This window comes from Myzus persicae, unplaced genomic scaffold (genome assembly GCF_001856785.1).
Source record: "Myzus persicae strain clone G006 unplaced genomic scaffold, MPER_G0061.0, whole genome shotgun sequence".
Classification (NCBI taxonomy): Eukaryota; Metazoa; Arthropoda; class Insecta; order Hemiptera; family Aphididae; genus Myzus; species Myzus persicae.
In genome coordinates, this window is record NW_019103947.1 from 131849 (window position 1) to 154715 (window position 22867).

General features: G+C 26.8%; 2 protein-coding genes across 9 annotated transcripts; one reads left to right on the forward strand and one right to left on the reverse strand.

Moving 5' to 3' along the window:
• Positions 1–1630: 1630 nt before the first annotated feature.
• LOC111036767 (ubiquitin thioesterase trabid) lies at positions 1631–5799 on the reverse strand. Its single transcript, XM_022318928.1, has 11 exons — positions 5538–5799; positions 5013–5250; positions 4726–4944; positions 4485–4629; positions 3858–4076; positions 3322–3527; positions 2878–3154; positions 2575–2819; positions 2140–2330; positions 1919–2067; positions 1631–1854 (listed from the first exon to the last, which is right to left on the reverse strand). The coding sequence occupies exons 2-11, from the start codon at positions 5188–5190 to the stop codon at positions 1776–1778; spliced, it is 1908 nt and encodes a 635-aa protein (XP_022174620.1). The 5' UTR covers positions 5191–5250; positions 5538–5799; the 3' UTR covers positions 1631–1775.
• Positions 5800–8409: 2610 nt separating this feature from the next.
• Positions 8410–20403, forward strand: LOC111036758 (dynactin subunit 1). 8 transcript variants are annotated; one of them, XM_022318913.1, is made up of 25 exons: positions 8410–8492; positions 9039–9281; positions 9426–9559; positions 9649–9675; positions 9734–9986; positions 10402–10524; positions 12561–12729; positions 12796–13207; positions 13270–13429; positions 13495–13701; positions 13762–13944; positions 14007–14139; positions 14911–15101; positions 15164–15301; positions 15362–15547; positions 15636–15849; positions 15906–16105; positions 16337–16564; positions 16649–16826; positions 16909–17072; positions 18221–18295; positions 18360–18515; positions 18584–18673; positions 18730–18890; positions 19999–20403. In XM_022318913.1, the coding sequence occupies exons 2-25, from the start codon at positions 9096–9098 to the stop codon at positions 20042–20044; spliced, it is 4014 nt and encodes a 1337-aa protein (XP_022174605.1). In that variant the 5' UTR covers positions 8410–8492; positions 9039–9095; the 3' UTR covers positions 20045–20403. The 8 variants fall into 8 exon arrangements, with proteins under 8 accessions (XP_022174605.1, XP_022174603.1, XP_022174607.1 ...); XM_022318911.1 differs by lacking the exon at positions 8410–8492 and adding an exon at positions 8626–8868; XM_022318915.1 differs by lacking the exon at positions 8410–8492 and adding an exon at positions 8626–8868 and having other exon boundaries at positions 15636–15843.
• The last annotated feature ends 2464 nt before the right edge of the window (positions 20404–22867 follow it).

Below are 22867 nucleotides of genomic sequence, written 5' to 3' on the forward strand. Positions count from 1 at the left end.
ATTGACACATACAGCATCCAAAATATATTTTTTATTAAAAGAAACGTCACTTTTACATAATATGTAATACATACAGTAGTTCCTTTACAATTCCATGTCCGTTAAAAACTGACATCAAATCAATTTACAATCATAAACCTAACATAATAAATTCCTTATTTTGTTGTTAACAATAGTAACACAACAATAATTCAATAGGTAAATACATTTTTGTCCTCCATTTAACTCAGTTAATAGTTACACATTAAATCATTTTTTTTTTTGTATTTGGTACAATCAATAAACAGTCTAAGTATTTCCAACATTTATATTTAACATAAATAAGTGAATTTAAATATAAAAATGTTGATTATTCTACATTTTAATTTAGTTTTCCCAAATTATACCAGAGTATATTTTAACAAACCCATGATAAACAATTAACCATCTAAGAAATAATTAAAATATGTTACTCGTAGTCAAAATCTGTACATTAGAAATAATTAAACTATTTAATTTTTGAGCTAAAATTATATATTTTAAGTACAATAAATCTAATTTCAACTTATTTATTTAATTTAGAGTGAAAATACAATTTTAGTATAAAATGTATTATGTATTAATATAAATTGGTATAAAGTATTGAATTACTGGCAGTGCTTAATATAAGTTGGGAAATAGTGTAACCATCAGCCAGTTTGTAACCAATCATAGCAATAATCAGAATATTTTCTAAATGTTTTGTATATTTTTAGATGTAAAACGTAATAAAAAAAGAAATTAAAAATCAAAAACTAAATTGCGGTCGTATAGCAGTTATTGAAATAGGTTCTTTGTTAATAAGTCGTCTAATATGTTTTAAAATAAAGATAATAAAATAGTAAATGATTTTTGAACATAATGAACTAAGTCACTCGAGTCTTATGTCAATGTGTTGTCAATAACAAAAAAAAAAGAAATAAACGTTATATTAAACATAATAAGAAAAACTTGACTAGAATTAGAATAGTCTGTTTAAAAATTCTAAATGTAGATAAATAATTAAATGAAATATAATTTAAATATTTTGATTTAAGTAATAATAGACTTGTGAATTGTGATTAGATGCCAAAGCAAATTTAATTAAGAAAAGTAAATTTCAAAATTATAACAAAACAGTTTTTCAAATTTATTAAATACACACAAATTATACATTACATAATATATAATATGCATTAAATTATCACGAATATTTATTATTAATATAATAATAATTTAGTATTTTAACCCTACAATGCATGTTCTTTTTTTACTCGCATTCAAATGTGTTACAAATTTATTTTTAAACTATAAAAATATACCTAACCTATATTATATTTGATAATATCTTCTCATTTTTATTTTAATAATAATAATAATACATAATCTATTAATCAATCATTAAAAGATATATTTAATATTTTAGTATAGTTGTAAATATTTGATGCACAAATTAATTCATAAGTTCATACTTATTCACTTAATTATGTTCAACTTTTTCGGAAATGTATTTAAATGAAAATTCCTAATGAACAATCTTATATATAATTTTAGGTATAATAAATGGAGCGGCTCAAATAAATATTAATAATTTCTTTGAACCCTGTTAAGGTAAATATCAAACATAAACAGTTTTATAATATGCCTATCATAAAAAAAAAAAAAATTCTAATAGTGACAAGCATAATTAATAATAAAAATATTGAGATTTAAAGATTTATTTGTACATCATGAGATATTGTAAATATAGGAAACTCACTACTCTGGCAAAGCATAAACTATTCTTGTTCAGATTCTCCTTCACTTGAATAGTCTTGTATTGAAATAGGCCGTGAAAATGGCGTGATTGTCATTTGACTAGAAAATAAAAGATGGAAATAGACCATTTTGTGCTTACAAATTGAACTTAAATTATTCTTACGCTTGCTTTCTATAATAGTTTAACCATTCTTCTAGCATTTGAGCAACCAACAATGGTCGTTTATGCAAACGCTGTCGAGCTAATAACAAACCGTTTTCTGTTAAACAAACGTCTAACCATTGTTTTAAGATATTCTCTTCATGTCCCATCTATAAAACAATGATTAAACAGATAAATAAATAAATTACACTGAGAAGTAAAAAATATATCAAACATTTTACTTCAGATTTGGTAACAAAATGTATTGGTAATAATTTGTGATCATGATCAACAAGTGGCAAGTATGTAGTACTCTTTCCCCGTGGTAATGGTTCAACAGGCACTAGTGAAGAAAAATGTCCTCTTGTATAGGCTAAGGTTATTGGAGATTTAATACAAAAACTTGATTCCCATAGAAGTGGCAAGTAAACGCCTAAAACCAAAGAAAATTTTCAATTTCAATATCTAAAATATTTAAGATAATCAGAGATATTCTTGAATGGATAAAATAGCATTAATAAAATATAATTCACTTATAAATTATAATTGTATACTAGAATATGATTATTTAAAAAATATTTACAATAGTATGCATAGCAGTAATGTTGTATTTATTTTGATAAAATCTGAATATTTCAATAACTAAATGCAGATACTATAAATATTAAATGTATTACCTTCAAAATTTGTATAACCTAAACGGTCTCCACGATAATTTTTTACATATTTAACAGCATACACAATAATTGGTCGACGCAGCACATGAGCTAACGCAAACACATGAAGTTGAGCTAAGCTTGACCCAGGTCTTTCAGCTTGAGATACTAATGCAGCCCAATCTTCCGCCCATTGATACTCGTCTAAACAAAATTCTAACTGTTTTGCTTGCCATGCTTCATACTCTTTCCATCTTGGATAAAACCTACATCAATTTCAAACCATCAATTAAACAACTCAAAAATAATTTATAAGCTACTTACATCATGTGGCTTTCAAGTAAACAATCGGCTAAAGCTTTCCTTAGTATATTGTCTTTGTCAAAAATACCCCAGGTAGACTGCATTAAGGAATCCAGTAAACAATCACCAGCTGAACGATTCCACAATGCATATAGTCTTGAACATAATCCATCACAGACTTCAGATGACCAATTAATCACAGGAGGTACTTCTTCAATTTCCAATTCATGTTGAACATTGCGATCAAGAAGTTCATCAAGTAGTTGCCTTTGAACTGGTCTTGGAAGTTCTTCAATTTCTATAAATTGAAAAACATTTTTACAATCTAACAAATTGTTACAGTTAAATTAAATTAAATTTTTTGTTGAATTATAAATTGTTTATGACAAGATCATCTAACTTATTGATAACATTTTACATTTTTTAATAGCGTAACAGTTGATAGTATATATTTAATTAATTTACCATAAGGTAGGGAAAATGTTGCAAATTCTGTAACAAATGGACACGGCATTAAGGACTTTCTTACACGTATCGTTGAAAGAAAATGTTTTCCAATCTCATCTGCTAGTTGATGAGCAACATGAGAAGGCACTCGTTTAACAGTTGTTGAACTACTAGTAGCATTAATTCCATTCAAAAGATTAGATAAAATTTCTTCACGATGAAATCTAAGTAAAATAAAATAATACTTAAATACTTGGCTTATTATAATTTAAAAATATAATTTTATGAATAATATAGAAAATAAAACCATAAAAAATAAAAATAAATGTTTAAAATTTAATCTACAATACTATTACCAATAAGTAAAATTATTTATTTTCAAATAAAATACTAAGATAATTATAAACATATAAAAACATTTACAACAGAAATTAAATTCTTAAAATAATAATTCAAGTAGTAGGTAGAAAGGACCAACATAATATTAAATATAATTTACTTATATGCAAAACTATTATCAATCATAATAATTATAAATAATGATAAAATTTTACCGAACAGCAAGGTGAACTAATGTGTGTCCAGTATCAAACGCTGATGGTCTATTAAGTAATGTTACTTCAGTTGATGTCAATGACCTGGTTGGATCACCACCGGCGTGTAAATAGGCTGCAATAGGACTCCAATCACCTTGAACTACGCCTACACAAGCAGCAAGCCAGGCTCTATCATAGTTACTATTAATGTCATCCAAACGACGTCTTGACGAAGATCTACAATAAAACAAAATTTATTAGTGGGTACAGAATTTAAAATGTAATAAATACATAAATTAAATATAAATTTGTACTTGATATTTTAAATAGACAATGCCTAAAGCTGAATAAGTTTTGTAAAACCTGACACATTAACATTTGTTTAAACTATAAGTAATATCAATTCAATTTAAAAAAAAGTTTGTTTTATGTACCTATCTCAGGAATATTTTTCTTTGAAGAGTTGAAAGAAATTTATGAAGGATATTATACAAATACTTTTATAATAATTCATTGTTACTGAAAAATTGTTACATTATAAATTTAACAATTTACATGCAAAACAAAAAAAAATAAATTGATATACCTCGATTAAATAAAAACAAATTATACCTAATTATTTAAAAGTTATAAAAATAAACTAACCTTTTTAATGTACAAATATTTGAATCTGTATTAATGGTTGCTGCTAAGTCCTTCTCTGGTGACTTAACTCTTTTTGTAATTATAGTGGGAGGTTCACATAATGAATGATCAGGTGATGGTGATGTTTTACGCGGTCCTCTTGTTCCTGTTCAATAAATTTAGTCATATTATATTAAGTTTTAACAAAGACCGAAATATGTTGTTTTTATTATGAAAAAAAAATTTAGAATAGAAATCTTACCACACATGATACATTTAAAACTTTTAGGCCAATTTTGATATGTACAAGCAGCACAAGACCATTTGGTAAGTGATCGTGTTTCTAAACTAGATGAAGCCTCTTCATTTTCTGGTGAATTAGCTCTATCATTGATCTTCAAATCACTGTTGAATTGTTCGTTAAGTGCATCAACTAGATTGGTATCTATTATTTTATCACAGTTATCAATTTCCCCAGATGCTAAATTCACAATCACAATAATTTATCAATAAGTAGTAATAAGTAATGACTATATAACTAAATTTTACCTTCTATTAGTTGAGGTTGAGGTTCAACAGGAAGTTCATCTCTAAGACTATATATGTCCTGAGCTTGCGACAACTGCAGTTTGGGTCTTCTACACATGACACATTTCAGTGATGAATGGTAATTATCATAAGTGCAGACATCACAAGACCATTTAGAATTAATTTGGGTGGTCATCATTGGTTTTGAATCTTCCAATTTGTATTATTTAGATTCAAAACTAGTATTTAATTCATAACACTGCAATTTACAATAAACAGATTAATGTCAAAATACACAAAATACAAACATAAGTAAAGCAAACATTTTCAAACAAATTTATGTTAAGTGGTGGCCTACATTAAACAAAAAAAAAATGTTTTGGTCAGTAATTACGACCTAGTTAAAATATATTACTAATTTCAAAATCAAGTTGAAGGTTTGGCTCGCCGCCGTCAAAATGTGCCCGACTATTTTGCGACTTAATAATATCGTTCTTGTGACATAGCGGAAAGGAAGAATGCGACATGATGATCCATAGCACTTACTTGTAATGTAACTGGATAAGCAATGGTTTGATGCCAGGATCATAGGCTATACGGACAAAAGTTGTAATGATTGTGCATTCAAAATATATGACCGCAATATTTTAATAATAATATATAATTAATAATAATAATAATAACAACAACTAAAACTAAAAAACAAAAACAAATTTACTAACAACCATCACCTACGGGCCACGGGAAAAATTCTGAATAAAAATAAAAAGAGAAAGACGAATATGATTACGGTGATAAGATGTTTTTGTTCGCAAGTCTACACGGTAAAATGGGAAAAAAGATACAAAGCAATCGGCCGTGTCGTCATTACGCACTAGATGTTAGGAACGTGCCAACAGCTGATGTCGTGCCGTAACTACTACTACTCGTAATTCGTAAATCGTAATAATTATTTGAGCATATTATTATTATTTTCAATGTTGTATTCAGCGGTCAATAATTTGTAATTTATGGCAAATCGCCGATTCGTAGTGCTCAAGAGTCACGAGTTCAAGACCAGTACAGTTTACACTTAACATTCTACAACCTATAGTGTACTCGTTACATAGTAATATAGTATATTATTATTTTGTCATGGTAGTACTGTAATAGTAGGTACTTGAGTACGTACCTAGTAGTACTTGTGTACTCAGTACTGACAGTAGTACTACACTACCGCTACCGAAATAAGTCACAACACAGAACAATAGTACCCACTACCCATGAATCATGCGGTGACCTTACCCACATTATTGACGATTGTGTACAACACAACGGCACAACGCCAGAATAACACGAGTACTCCAGTCCTCAATATTCAACCTATTTGCACATCAGTAGGTCGGTTAGAATTTAGATTACATATTTACATGCGTATGAACGTCAGCTTTCGTATCCAGCACTTTTGATTTGGTTGGGGGGAGGGGACGATTTGATCCATTTCAACGCTTATTGCTACAGCTCGACGTAACTGCATAAGTCAATTGATATTTTATAATTTTTATTTGAATAATTTAAACATTACCTATACTGACGGCTTACCATGTTGATTTAAAATATTTTAATTTAACATAAAGTTACATGACGTGTACCTACTTACTTTAGTGGCATTGTTGTATTATACCTAATTGAAGAAATTACGAAATTTCAAAACATTATTACAACTTTTAGAGCCGTTACACTCCAGCGATATTTAATCGTACAATATATTTTAAGGCACGAAAAATAAAATTAATAAATCATAGACTGAAATTTGACTGAATTTTAGGGGGAGCCTAAATCCTTCGTTACGAAATGAGAAGCGGTCCATTGAAATACGTTCAATAATTTTGGGGGCTTTTAATATTTTGAGGGGGCTAAGCCTCCTCTCCCCGAAGCACCCCTCAATCACTACCCGTGTGATAGATTCTGAGCGGAGTGAAATATATTTTTTACTCGATATGAATTCATTATAGAAAATTTTTGGTTGGCTTAGGAGAGAGTGGCTCTCCCCATCACATCTTAATAGGGTCCCCGAATTAAAAATAGCTAGGTATGCTAGTTGAGATTTTTTTTAGGCGTTCACTGCTCACTACATTAGTCATTATTTAGGTCCCAGTTTTTTCGGGTATTAGACACTAGTATAGTACACTATAGTTGGGTCCCTAATATTTTTTGGTGGGCACTACACTGTACTAAAATTTATCTTCTTCCCATTTCAATAAACTTAAGACTGTCTTTGATCTATTTAGAGTTAAATCAGATGTATGGTTAAAAATTTTTTTTTTTTTTTAGTTTCTTTGCCATTAAAACTATAAATTATAAGAATCTTAAAAATTATGATATAAGTATATAACACAAACATATGGGTATAGTACCGGAAAAAAATATTAAAAATCAAAATATGGTACGTATTATATAATAAAAATAAAAATAAAAGTTGGACGAGGGGGTTCCGCTGTGCTGTTGTAGTTGTCGAGCATGTCATTGTAATATAGATCTGTCATATTTGAATTCAATGATAAATCATTTGATATAAAAAACGATTCTGAGTGGAGACGTTGTTCTAATATGGTATACTACTATAAATAATCAAATTTAATAATTATGGTGGCGGAATTTTGTTGTTGTTAAAGCCTTAAAGGTAGAAAAAATTGTGGGGAATCTTTTATTAAAATGTATAATGTTGGCTAAAAAAAGAAAACTTTTTATGAATTTCTAACAGAGAAATAATTTACAAAATTTGAAAAAATTCTCATGGCTTTAAAAAGCTCAAAAGCAGTCAAAACAGTTAGAATAAATTTGAGTATATTGTTTCGAAAATATTAATTTTAACATTTGGAAAAAAAATAATTGGGACAACGGTTATTCGTTTTTGAATTACAACAAAATATAAAAATCGATAAATGGAAATTCGTTAATTTAACGGTTAAAGTCCAATATCGCACAAGGCTTAAATTCAAACTCTCATAAAAAATTAATATTCGGCTCCAGTAAACTTGGATTTGTTAAAAGTAGAAAAACTTGTGTAAAATCTTCGATTCATTTTTCTATTGGCACTTGTTAGCTATGAAAACTTGAAATTGCAACTTGCAAGTGTTTATGGTTATTTGTTTTTGAGTTACACTTGCAAAAAATAAAATCGATCTTGTCAAAAATTGAGTTTGCCTAAAAATCCTATATACCTGATGTGCACATTATGATAGTATGATCGCTATACTACCTATGCAAGTTAAAGGTGGTTAAAGTAGCAACCTTTGCAACCACAATGCAGCTCAATATGGCCGATTAATCACGTGACTAATGGGCCGTTTTTTTCAAGTGGCCGTATGAGTAAGTTAGTCGGACTGAGATTAATAACTAAATTCATAAACGATCCTAAGACAAATTTCAGATTTATTTTAAGGATAACTTTAAATTGGTACTTATTCATAAATCTCACTCAGACCCGAGGCCGTATAGAGTTAGAACCTAGCTGGTCAGGTTAGTTTAATTCACGGTTTAATTCTTTATTCTAATTTTTAGACTTCACATAAGAGTCATCATGATAATCGTGTTATCACCACTCACCAGTGTTATCAATTTAATTGTATTGTTAAAATGATAAATAATTAAATTTACAACTCTCGAGTCTTGAATCTTGATAGAATAAATATTTTGCTTCTAAAGAGAAGAATATACGACACCTTTGGTAAAGACTAGAAATTACTGATTATAAATTTAAATTTAAAGTGTTTTTGACGTTTTTGTCATTTTTGGGAATTTCAGAATTTACCTGTTTTTATTAATTCTATATTTATATTAATTGTTGTTATAATTACTATTTGTGAAAGTGTCTTACAATATGTTATAAGCATTAGTAAGTACTAAGTAGTAGTCTTTTATGTATGGTGGGTAGGTTATGTGCTACTAAATTACATATTGTGTAGTGTTTGCCGTTTGGTAATTTTGTCTTGCACTTAAAAACTTTGTGAAAAATTGTATGTAAATTAATACTTGTTAATTGTGTACCTATCATTGATTATTCAGGTTGAAGTATCAAATATTCTAATTCCAAAAAAATAGTTCAACAATTACCAAATCAAAATGCCAAAATTGGAAGTGGGATGTAGAGTTGAGCTAACTGGAAAAAATTTACAAGGAAAAATTGCTTTTATTGGACAGACACAATTTGAAACAGGAACTTGGGTTGGCATAATTTTGGATGAACCTAAAGGAAAAAACAATGGTGTGGTCAAAAATCGTCAAGGCATCTCAAAAACTTATTTTGAAGTAAAAGTCCAATTTAATATTTAACTTTTGCATATTTTAATTACAGTTTTAGTGTTTTATTACCAATTGTATATCTTACAGTCATTCACTTTTAATAGGGTATTAAGAAATTAAGATTAATTTAATCCATTTTTTGTTTACCAGTGTGAAGAAAATCATGGTATATTTGTACGACAATCGCATCTTACACTTATTGATGAAACAGGAGCACGTTTTGATATGTCTGCTAGCACAGAGTCTTTGGTCCCAAAATCATCGGTCAAGTCTCGAATTAGCAGGTAAAATAGATTCTTTGTTTTTTAAATAAGTTAAAATATATTTTATTACCTACCTACTTTTTAATTTGTATGGTTTACATACCATATAGCCTGCGAAAAAAAATTGATACGAATGCGTAAGTTGGTTTAAAATATTTTTGATTATTTATATACATTTTTAAAACATTTTTTTAGTTCTAGGCAGTCATTATCAGGTTCAAGTAGATTAAGCTTGATTGCCCCTAAAAATAAAGATGATACTTCACCAGTTTCTCGTACTTCTTCTCAGTCATCATTGGTTGGTACAAGCCGTACACCATCACAATCATCAATTGCTCTTCCTTCTCGTACCTCATCACAGTCTTCAATGCCTGCTCCATCACGTACATTGTCACAAACATCTCTTGCTGGAATGGATTTAACTCCTAAACGTTCTTCTTTTGTTGAGGTATTTTAAAATTTTAAATGTTTATTATTAATTCTTTACTATTATTATAGTCTTAAATTAAACATTTTAAAACATATTAAAATGCACTTTTTTATATTGAATATGTTGATTTTTATTTTATCATAGATGTTCACCGTGTTTTATTTTGATACATGTATGATTGTTTTACAAACAATTGATGCTAATCATGATAATTTCACAATATGTTATAAAGTCATAAACATATACATATTATATTTGTATGTATTATTGTATTACATGATTTAATTACTAGATTATTTTTAGATATTTCTTGTCGGTAATTGTAAGTTTTAAAAATAATACAATTCTATATTAAATATTTTGAATAGTCGTTTGAAATATTTTTGTTCCATTGTATTCTTTAGGAACCTTAAGTGTTTTGAAATGTTTTCAGCGAACACCCAGCAGTGAAAAGACAAGTCGAATGTCTAAACTTATATCTCCAAAAGTGAAATCGGCTGTTAAAACGCCAATGACAAAATCATTGACGTCATTAAAAGATGTGTCTAACTCTGAAGTAATTTTTATTTTTGTAAAAACAAAAGGGAAATTGTAAATGTTCTTTATGGCTTATTTAATAAATTATTTAATATTAATTTATTCTGCTTTGTGAATACAGTAAATTTAATGTATGTATAGGGTTTTACACAAATTTTCAAAACATTTTACAAATTATTATATTCTAATAGAATAACTTAAAATGCAAGTATTCTGAGTAACTCGTTTTAATTCAAAACAATCATTATCATAGACAATCTTGTTTTTTATTAATAGTTTAAACTGTACATCATATTTATTATTAACATTCCGAACTAGAATACTTTTATACAAATATTGTATTTAATTTTAGATTAAAAGTTTGATGTAAACTGTGATAGAAGATTTCCCATCAAATTAAGGTCCATTCATATAAACTGTCAGTAATTAAAACAACCAAAAAAAATCTAATTTCAACAATCATTATTCATACAATATAAATTTCATACAATTATTCTACGTCGGAATTCAGATGATCCATGATCCGTACAAATTTGACTGTTATGATAAATGTCCTTTGTGAAAAGAATCACTAATGATATTCAACTTTTTTGTAAATTGACTTTTTCCATTATTTGAAATAATCTCAGTAAAAATGTAACAATCATTTATGGTTTTATAAATTTTTCATTCCATCCATTATAAGTTATAACATAAAACTTAATTTATATAAACTATTCTATAATGGAAAAAGTTAGGTTAATTTAATAAAAAAATATACAAGTCAGGATACATTATACTATTTTAGCACTGCACTAAAATAATAGTTGCACATCTTTTAAGCTTAATTAATAATAATCGTAATATAAAATTAATTTTTGAACTCAATATAATATTTAAAAATATTATTAAAATAAACTACTAAAAAATATAGTTATTGGATTAGTTGGAGGATACTCATCTGGTTCATTTACTTCAATACTTAACTGTATTATATTATAACTTATTTAATTAAAAAAATTATTCGACTTATTTTATGTGATCCACTTATGTTTATAATACTGTTTAATTATTTAAATTCAATTAAAATCTGGTTACATTTAATTGGTTTAATTGTTTGATTAATTAAATAACGTATTTTAAAACAATAAGAATAAGACTGAATTCTCAGTATCTCTACCTTAACTCAAAATGTTTCTTATATTCATTGTCATTTGTGGTATTAATATTATATATTATCTAGATGATTACATGATTATTAATTGGTTTATATTTAATAATTATTTTGCAAGTTGATTTTTCACTGATCAACTTATTGAGCTATTAATTACATTTCAACTAAATATTTATAATTACCTCAAATATTTTAGGAAAAACGTTGTTTTATAAATCATGGTTTATAAGGCTATATGGTTATAGTTTTATAACTGTTTTATTTTGAATATAGAAGGAACATTCTAAAAACAAAGGTGCCTATATTATTTTAAATGTTATTTAGTTTCTTATGTAACAGCAATCGATGGTCTCAAATTAGTACTTTTTGGATTCTAAGGGAATAAATTTCATTTTTAACTTCATTATACTATAATATTTGTTTCAGTCAAGTTAAATAAAAATTTTAATATGAATTTATTTTTTATCCAAGAACAATCCATACCTATATATGTTATTTCTACATTTATTATAGGCACTGTAAGTTTTTTTTTAAATCTATGTTTGCATGTATTATATGTCAATGTATCTATGTACAGAAATATCAATATTATTTAATATTTGTTATTATGAATTTGCACGTTTGCTTTTGTGTCATTCATTATTGATTCTTATGGTAATCATAGTACAAGGAATAAAAAGTATGCTCAACACTTCTTGTTGTAGTTCGTACAAGTACCTTGAGTTTATTGTTGGTTGCAAATATAAATTATATATTGACCCTTAAAAAAATATGTGCCCTTTTATCATTAAGCATGCTTCTTATTCTTTATATTATGATGGTAATAATCTAATAACATCGTATGATTCAAATAATTCATATCTATTGTATTTTTTATACAATTTTATTTTATTATTTAATAGACTGAATTTGTTGAAGCCCTCAAACCACATTATACTCCTGGATCTTCTGTTGCACAAAGTACAACCACCCCTACACAAAGACCATCTTCAAATATGGCTGATGCAATTGAAATCCAAAATCTAAAGGATCAAGTACAAGATTATACTGAAAAGTTGGACGTAGTCAAAAGTAAAAACCAATAATTTTTTAAGGTGGCTAATTTGTGTTAATATTCCTATTATTTTTATTATATAGCAAGGTTAAAAGAAAAGTCTCATGATATTGATATGATGAAATTGCAGCTAGATCAAGCATCAGAATTTAAAATTAAAATTATGGAATCTCATTCAGCATTAAAAAAAGAATTAGAAAAAGTTAAAATGGAGAAGCAAGATGCATTAGAAGGAAAAGACGAGTATAATGAAATGGCGGAGACTTTAGAAATGGCAACTCTTGATAAAGAAATGGCTGAGGTTAAAGCAGAAACCCTTCAATTAGAATTAGACCAAGCAAAAGAGCGCATCGAGGAATTAACAGTAGATTTAGAACTCTTAAAGGCTGAGTTTGAGAAAGGAAATGAAAGTGAAGAGGGAGGAGATGGTGCCAATTCTTTTAAAGTCAAGCAACTTGAACAACAAAATTTACGCCTTAGAGATACCCTTGTCAAGTATAACATTCTTTTAAATTATTATTGTTTTTCTATTTAGTTGACATTTTTTTAAACTTTAGATTACGAGACTTATCTGCCCATGAAAAACACCAAACACAGAACTTACAAAGAGATATTGAAGAAAAGACCAAACAATGTAATGATTTACAAAAGTCCAATGAAAAGTTAACAGCTAGAGTTGAAGAACTTGTATCTCAAGTTAATGATTTGCATGAACAGGTTATATCTTAGTTTTGAAATAGAGAGTTTCACTGTATTAGTATATTATATTATATTATTTATAGGTGGATGCAGCTTTAGGAGCAGAGGAATTGGTTGAGCTTTTGGGCCAACAAAAATTAAATTTGGAAGATAAAGTGGTAGAACTAGAGGAAGCAGTGACTGATCTAGAAGCGATACAAGATATTAATGATCAACTCCAAGAGGACAGTAGAGAGTTGGAAATGCAATTACGTGAAGAATTGGATATGGCAAATGCTAATATTAGAGAGGTTTTGATTAGTACTAATAGTATATATATTTTTTATTTATAAGTTATATTTATTTTAAAGTGTGTCAAAGAAAAAGAACGAGCATTGGAAAGTTTAGCCGATCGAAGTTTAGTTATTGTAAAATTTAGAGATCTGGTTAATGAACTACGAGAACAAAATCAAGATCTACAAACTCAGTTAATGAGAGAATCTGCATCAAAAGATGAAGTTCGGTCATCAATACCAGAAATGCTTGACTTTAAGGTTAACTATAAGTTAAAATATTTATTTTGTGAATAAATAAAAATAAAAATATTTTTTATCAGAAAATGTTTGCTGAAACTAAAGCTCATAGTCGAGCAATTGATTTGGAACTACGTAGAATGGAAACTCAAGAAGCTCAGCAACATATACAGTATTTATTAGCATATATGCCAGATTCATTCTTGTCTCTTGGAGGTAAGTTTGATTCTGCTATCTATATAATTTGTTAATGTTTATTGATATCTTCTGATAACAGTTAAAAAATAATAAATATAGTATATTATTTAAATGTCACTAAAATATACATTGGCTTAAAATTATATAATATACATTTCGTATTGTTGGCTTAAATTTAAATAGTGGAGTTCATTAACCTACTATTAATATTAAACTAAATGCTTAAACACTACCTGTATTCTTTGGTTGGTTTTTAATATTTAAAAATGCTCATGAATTGCTTAAAAATTAAAATATTGTACAAAATCAACAAGAGATCACAGTTAATGTTCTAACCTTTAAGATTGACCAATGATGATAGGTCAGAGAAGACTACTTCTCTATACTCTATTCCAAATAAGTTAAGAAAAAAATCACGATGAAAACACTTCACAGATCAGACATATGTTGTCTTGTTAGTTGTAATTGATGCCCAATAATAGATAGTGGTTTTATTATTCCGAGGATGCACTGTTATTTCAAACTTGGAATAGAGTATAATGCTACACTTAACACCTAACAACACAAATTTGAAACTGCTCAACGTACATCTACCATGTTGTAAAGAATACGACACACATGCGCTTATGATTTTCTCTAAAAATGCTACATTAGTTAATTCTAATAGAGCCTGTCAGATATTTAATAAATTATATTTTTACTAAATTTAGATTGTTTTCAGTATAAATATGATCATTGTGTAATGTACTGAGGTCCTTAGGCAAAATAGTATATTTTGTATTTTATTAGGTGATTATGATGCTATACTATCTCTCTTGTTATTGCCACGCATGATTTGGAAGAGTGAAATACTCATGACACATGTCCGTGATAAATATCCTGATGTTCAAGAAATTACCAAAGAAACTCTTATGAAAGATCATTCAGCAGAACAATTTGCTACTCGTTCTCGTTTGTCATTTTACTTATACAGTTTGCAGGTTTATATTCATATTTTCAGTTGCATTTTCAGTACAATTTAAATAATAAAATCTTTTTTCAGACTGCATTAAGACAATTTGTTCATGGAATGAATACAACAACACCAGAAACATTAATCAAAATTGGTGAATCATACCCAGATATGACAATTCAAGAAAAAGTATTAAATGGATATATTGAAATGTTGAAAATTGATCAGGTGATTTTGTGTTTCTTAAAATTTTGTCATACATACCTACAATGTGTTAATTATGTTTAGTTGGATGAAAATGTTAATACTGAAAACTTGGAACGATGTGTTGCTTACTTTAAACATGTGTATGCACCTCTTATACAAGATTTCAATCCACATTATGAGCATTTATTATTAGACAATGTATTGGTTTTGTCAGCAGCTTGTAATACTATTCAAACAGATGCCAATATAATAAAATGTGTAATCCAAGTAATTTTTATTGAAATATTAAATAAATAAAACTTATAATATTTTGTTAGTTATTGTGTATTCATATTTTCATGTGTATTTATTTTAGTGTGATAGTTCCTCTAATGTTCTAAAATTATGTGATGATGTATCAGTTGCTTGCGAAGTCATAAGTCAACATTTAAAACAAATTAAAAAACGTGCAGATGTCAACAGTATTACAAAAGTAGATTTGAGTTCTTGCATACAGTATGCAGAAAAATTAATAACTGTATTGAGAGAGACTGCTAAATGTGCCGTCAGTCAAATCTCACTAGGTACAGGTAATCTTAAAATAAAGATAAATTTACTTTTTAATCCAACAATGTAAATATTTTAGATGATAAAAAAATAAACAGTGACAGCATTATGCAAGTAATGAATAATGCAGTTGAAAAAGTATTTGAGAAAGAAGATTCGAGCAAAGGAGTGACAATATGTTTGAAAATGTGTATTTCAACTCTTGCTGGAGAAATTGCTAATGCTGCTCAAGTTATTCTAGAAGCTGACTTGACATTACCAACTACTGATAAAACTAAAGTAAAATTATGATTTAATCTTAACAGTTGACAGGTTTGAATTTTTAACCAAATATCCTAGGTTTGGATTGGTTCAAAATCAAATGTATAACTTAATTAAATTTAATTAGTGTGTTAGCATATTCCTGACATTTGTTCAGCTTTGCATTAACATGAGTATAAAAATAAATTGTTCAAATATTTAAATAATTAATAACTAAATAGAGGTATTAAAAAAGAGGTATTTTTTTAGAATATTCCACCTATTACTGAACGGGCTAAACAAATTAAAAGTGAACTAGAAGAAACTAAAGCTTTAAGAAATACAATTAAATCTAAAGAAAATGATATACTTGAATTAAAAATGGCTCTTCGGTCCAAACAAGAAGAAATTGGTGAACTCAATGTTAGAAAAGAATTAGCCGAGAAAAAACTATCTACAACGATACACGAATCAGAAATGTCTATCGAAAAACTACAGGTAATATTTTTAAATAGTAAATTATTTAAGAAACCAAGAATAATTATTTTTAATGGTATTTAAATAATTTATAAATCGTTGCAGAGGAAATTGGATGAAACACAACAACAATTAAAAAGAAAATCAAAAGAATATGAAGAAACGATGGATCATTTGCAAGCAGATATTGATTCATTGGAAACAGAAAAAGGAGAACTTAAAAATAAACTTAAAAATTTCTCAAAGAAAATTCTTATTGAGGGCATAAACAAATCTGCATCAAGTGAGTTTTATATTTTTAAGCTGTAACTAAAATATAGTTCTTAAATATGAATTACATATTAATTCCATTTTTTTCATTTCAGTGACTGCTACTGGGAATGATAGTAATAAACCATACCAAGAATCTCCATTCTTACTTAATGAATTAAAGTTAACTAAAATGGCATTAAAACATGAAATAGATCAAAGAGCCAAGCTTGAAAATAATTATTGTGAACAATTATTTTCTCAATTAAAACCATTGCCTGTAAGTTGATCAACTTTTTTTTATTTATTAAACAACAATACTATAGTAATGATATATTTGTTGCAACATAGTATTGAATATATTTTACTATTTAAAACAGAACAAATTATGATTAATGGTTCAATTGAAGTGCCTTGAAAATTTAGTGAGTAGGTAGTTAAAATAACTATACTTTCGAGGTTTTCTGCTATAAATTTACTAAACAGGAATGTGATTATTTATATATAATTTATTAAGCCCGTTTCACGATTGTTTGAAGGGATGGTAATTTAGAATGAGTGAATGATAAGTATCAATCAAATTATTTGAACTGTCAGTTTAAATTTTATTCTTGGCTGAGAGAATTTTCCTTATCGGTTAAATTTTTTTTTTTGGATATTTTTAATATCCATGGATACAGCATCAACTACTAAGGTTATTAGCTAACAACAATATTCATATTAACTACATATTAATAAGTGCATTGAATTTCCTAGATTGAGTTATACATATTAATATATTTTAGAAATGAAATCAGTTAACTTTAAACATAAAATAATACATTATGTCAAGTTTAATTTTTATATCAATATTAAGAAAAAGTAATGGATGTTTAATAACAATAAAATGCATTTTAATGTAAAGAAACTGAGTAAAATTTAAATATTTGCTAAATAATTATATAGTATTCATGTGAACACCCAGAACATTGACAGGGCCAAATAAAAATTTAAGTCAATTTATCTTAAAATATTCTTCAATTTATCAAAGCATTATACATTATGCCTATAATTAATCATTAACTATTAGGCAAAATAAAAATACATATTTTGAGATTAGTATTTAATATATATTATGGCGGTAATTGGATTTATTGAATATTGTAACTATTAGTGCCATAATAGCATTAAAATCATGAATTAATTCAGTACATGTCAATTTATAATAATTGAAATATTAATACCTAAAATGATTAAATTATTTGAAGATCAAGTATCTGTTTTTAACTTTTCTCTAGACATATTTTAAATGTTGATGTCTAATTATTTCCATTACTTCCTTGTCAGTTAGGTATTTTACACACTGAACAATGGTTTACTTGGCTTATAATATTTCTTACTATTGTCATTAATTCAATAAAAGGTAATAGGTATTATGATTGTTTATAGGTGCCTAGTGAACCGTCAGATGAAGAAAAACATAGAGTAGTTAAATTAAAAAAATTGGGCAATGAATTATTAAACGTAAGTAATAATTTTTAAAGATTGTTGTATTACTTCCTTCATAATTATGATTGTTTTTGTTTAGGATTTCCATAAAACATTAACTAACATAAATGTTTTGGATGTAACCAAACGTGTACCTGGAAGAAAACTTGCATCTGATGAGAATATATCAGCTAAACAAGTTCTGGATCATAATTTGAAATGGAAACAATTACAAAAAAGATTGGATGTTTTACAAGTAACAATTTATTAATTCAGAAGTCATTATTAGTGTTAATTAATTCTTTCACTCTATATTTTTAACAGGATAACTATAGCAAAGAGATAATTAAAAGACAAAATTTTGGATGTATTGAAACAGAAATGACCACTTTCCCAACTCCAGCTTTGAAAAAGGTCTAAAAAAACTATTTATACATTATGGAAATTTTCAATTTAATTTTTAACTATAGGCATTAGAGGAAGAAGAACCTGTATTAGCTGCAGAGTTTGTAATACCAAAACCTCCAAACTGGACTGGGCCAACAAATATAAAAGTTGAAATGGACACTAAAGTCTTAGCTTCATTACAAAATAAAGTCACTAATGCTGCTCAAATAAATCCACATGTTCGGTATGTAATTACAATTTTAATTAATCTAATAAACGCAGTCATTTTTATTTTTATTAGTACAATTATTAAGCTAAAATATTTATTTGTACTAAGTCACCCCCTCTACTATTTTATACTTATATAAATCAGTTATTGGCTATTAAATATTAATGCAGAATATAATTTTTAATTTTTAATGATCAAAAATATGAATTATTATTTATAAATTACTAGTTTTTATAATCATTGTTTAGTTGTTTGTTTTGTCATAACATAAACATAATAATATCAGTTATGAACTTGTTAATATAAAAATTAACTTTCTAAATTATAAATGAGTTATTAAAATCATTAATAAGCATGTGTATTATTAAACAGGTGATATAAAACAGTTTTGCTTAATTTAGTATGTGATAACAGCACATTATACAATATAAGCAGGAAGCTGGATCATTGCTGGTTTAAAAAATCCAAATGAATTAACTAAAATAATATTTTGCATTGAAATATTAAATCTTAAGACTGAATTTGTCTATGTCCAAAAATTGAAATTTTTTCCTACTTTCGTTATATCACATGCTGAGCTCTTAAATTCTTGATTTCCTCCTGTAATTTCTTTAGGATTGCCTTTATAGCCAAGGTTCTTTTAAAATTAAATTTATCAATATTTTCTTTTATTCACTATGTTTCTCATCATATTTATTACTATCAATAACAGAACAGTAGGGTTTTAATATTTTTTTGAATAAAATAAAGACTCAATTAACAATGTTTCAAAATTATTGAAATGGTTTCAGTTATTCAAATACTTTGTTAATTTCTAAGTACGCTAATTATAAATGTTGAAACTATCTCACCTCTAACTTAAAGACAATTTTACAAACATTTATCCACGATTTTCAGTTTTTTTAATATTTTTTATAAACTGATAGGTATCCCAATGATGATTTCAAAATAAAATATTTCAAAACTAATTCCTTATAAAGTTATAGTGTATTATTTATAAGTTATTGTCTAAGTATAACAAGTAGAATATTATTTTAGAAAAATCTATCAGAAAACTTTTTAGTAAATGTTCAACAATGCAGTCAATATTAAATTTCAAAAAATATGTTTTATTATCTTTCAGTTACAATTTTGCTTATACAACTGAAGAACTACTTGGAACTAATTAAATAGCTGTATTAGAAATCAAGTTTGAGTATATTATTTTTATATTAAATAGAACAGAATATGATATTTATATTTTGTTTTAATGTGATACTTTACACTAACAACTTTCATATTTTGTATCTTATTTTATATTATAAATTATTTATTTGATAACATTAATATCATATTAATATTTGTAAACTATACATTTAATTTTTAAGAAACTTAGTTTAATTTCCATACATTTGTTAACTAAAATAAAAAACCATTTCAGTTGATTCTGATAACAGATTTCTGTAATATTAATGTGTTTATCTAATAAAGTATCTCATGAATTTTTGTATGCAGTTGTAAAAATATAATATTGGGCGTATAAGAAATATCTAACAAATGTAATTAATTATGTAGTAACTATTGCTAGACATTGCAACATTTTTTGTTGACATTATACGCAATATTACTTATATATTCATAAAAATACTAAAATTAACCTCTCATAACTGGTTAGGTAGAATGCGGGAAAATTTCTGGTTGGGAATTGTAACAGATTCACATAAAATAAAATGGTTACTAAGAATATTATTTTAACGAATAGAAAGACTTAAAGAAATAAGAAAATTTAATGAAAATTAATTGTTAACAAGACCTGTGAAACTAATACAGAGAGAGATAGATTTTTTTTCTATGATAAATACATTGTTATCTAAAACTTTAATCACTTATTTAATTTTGATAAGAAAAATAAAACCTTTTAACATAATTTTGTTTTGTTAAATTTTGTATGTATTTGTTTTTACTGTTTATATATTCCATTAATTTTGCTTAATTGCTTTTCTCTATCTTCTTGACATCAATAGTTTTTCAATGTTTCATTTTAGTATTTGTTTCATAATTCCTGTTATGTACTTACTATTTTAATATTTTAATCATTTTGGGCCTTTGTTATTTCGGGGCTTAGTTACTTTAACCCCCCCCCCTCCCTCCTCCTCTATATGCTCCTATAAAAGAGTGAATAATTAGCAAATTTGTAAAAATTGTAAACTTTGCTCAACTGTTCAGCCGCTTTAAAGATATAGTATACTGTGTTGTGACTTGTGAGGCTTTCAGTCAGTAGCTGTCCCTTTATTAATACAAGTTCCAAGGATTACCATTAAATTGGTAATATAAAGGTGTATTTTTCTTTAATAAATAATACACAACCCGAATGTAAATTGAAAAGACAATGTAAAATGTCGCAGTTATCTTGATACTTGGTATGTTTGACTTGTAGAATAGTGAGTAACAAGTGTCTCCACTCCTTATCTTCTGAATCAACAATCAATTATATACTTGTCTAGTTGTCTACCTGAGTACTGGCCAGGGCGGTACTTATAATCATTATTATATATGCGTCATATAGCCTCTCATATCTAGGATTACTATGTTATTCCTATTGAAGTCCAACTTGGAATCTTGTCACAAGGGAATAAAGTAATGTAGACTATAAAATACTTCTGACCCAATTTATTCACTTGATGTTCAAAATTTTTATTTTGGATTTGTCAAGAACACATAATTTAAGATTTTTGAAATGTCTTAGTAGTTGTGTAGGTAGTTGCGAAAAATCGCATCATGCAAAATGTAGATTCACTTTTTTACAATAGATTTCCCATTTAAAGTCGAAATTTTTTCGTAAAATACTTCTATATGGGCTGTGTTGGTATTGAACCGAACTTATGAAAACTTGAGATTCGGTGGGAGCCTATTATCATACATAAAGCCTAACAACCATAGACATGGTGGTCAGATAACTATAGTCACCTAGGTAGGTGATACTATATCCAGTCTGGGTGAGTCAAAAATCTCGATTTTATCAAATATTAAATGGATAGCTAGGTAGGTTACTTTACAGCCTTCTTAACATCAAATTATAAGAAAAGTAAATACAATAGATATAATTTTGTGGATCCTAACACCGATTCTCATACCAAAAATATGTTGAACATTGCTGATATGTGCTAGTGCAAAATTGAATATTGATAAATGCGGTAGAAAAAGACAGGACGAGACTAAAAAGAATGAACTAATAAAATAATGAAATTAGGCTGAATAAATAAGAAAAATAAATGAAATACTATTCCAAGAAATAAGTATCACAGGTGACAGGTATATTTAAATTAAGGAGATGTTTGTTTTTCTCTCTGGTTCACGCGCAACATTGACAAAATGCAATAATGCAATAATTTTTTTCATGTTTTTAAGTAATCTTAGAGTAAAATCACCCATTGAAAAATACATAGAGAACAATAATTTTGAAGTTATATCTTATTAATTTAATTTGTCTCAAAACATTTTAAATTAATTTTTTGAAACATTTTTAAATTTACAAATTGTTATTATTGAAGTCGAGCTTAAAGTTAAATAATAACAAAATATAAAACCGATGTTTCAAACCCTCAAATATATTATCACCTTTAACTTTTTTAACATGTGATTTTACTCTTAGATTACTAAAAAAATACAAAAATCAATTTTATGAAAATGCATTTTTATCCATTATACTCGTGGGTCTGAGAGAGAAAACATATATACTTCGAGGTCATCCTCTTAAATAACTAATACATTTAAGTACTATAGTACGTTCCTATATAAATTACAAAATTAAATTGTCTAATAATATTACGTTATTTAACTATGTTTTTAAATTGAAATATTAATTTAATTATTATTTATTATAGTGTTAGGTTTACTGTCATAGAACTATTAATTAGTAAATCCTATGTAGTAAAACATAGTAGGTAACCAATTTAATTTTAACTCATATTGATTTGCACAGTTGCAATAATTGCATGTACGAAGTACATTAC

What these genes read in the sequence shown, in the direction of transcription:
- LOC111036767 (XM_022318928.1), bottom strand. Translation starts at nt 5,190, where the DNA reads ATGATGACCACCCAAATTAATTCTAAATGGTCTTGTGATGTCTGCACT. An exon ending in AACATTTTCCCTACCTTATG is followed by an intron (nt 3,155 to 3,321) that starts GTAAATTAATTA and finishes TTCAATTTATAG; the next exon opens with AAATTGAAGAACTTCCAAGA. An exon ending in TTACTTGAAAGCCACATGAT is followed by an intron (nt 2,820 to 2,877) that starts GTAAGTAGCTTA and finishes AAATTGATGTAG; the next exon opens with GTTTTATCCAAGATGGAAAG.
- LOC111036758 (XM_022318913.1), top strand. Translation starts at nt 9,096, where the DNA reads ATGCCAAAATTGGAAGTGGGATGTAGAGTTGAGCTAACTGGAAAAAAT. An exon ending in AACGTTCTTCTTTTGTTGAG is followed by an intron (nt 9,987 to 10,401) that starts GTATTTTAAAAT and finishes AAATGTTTTCAG; the next exon opens with CGAACACCCAGCAGTGAAAA. An exon ending in AAAGATTGGATGTTTTACAA is followed by an intron (nt 18,516 to 18,583) that starts GTAACAATTTAT and finishes TATTTTTAACAG; the next exon opens with GATAACTATAGCAAAGAGAT.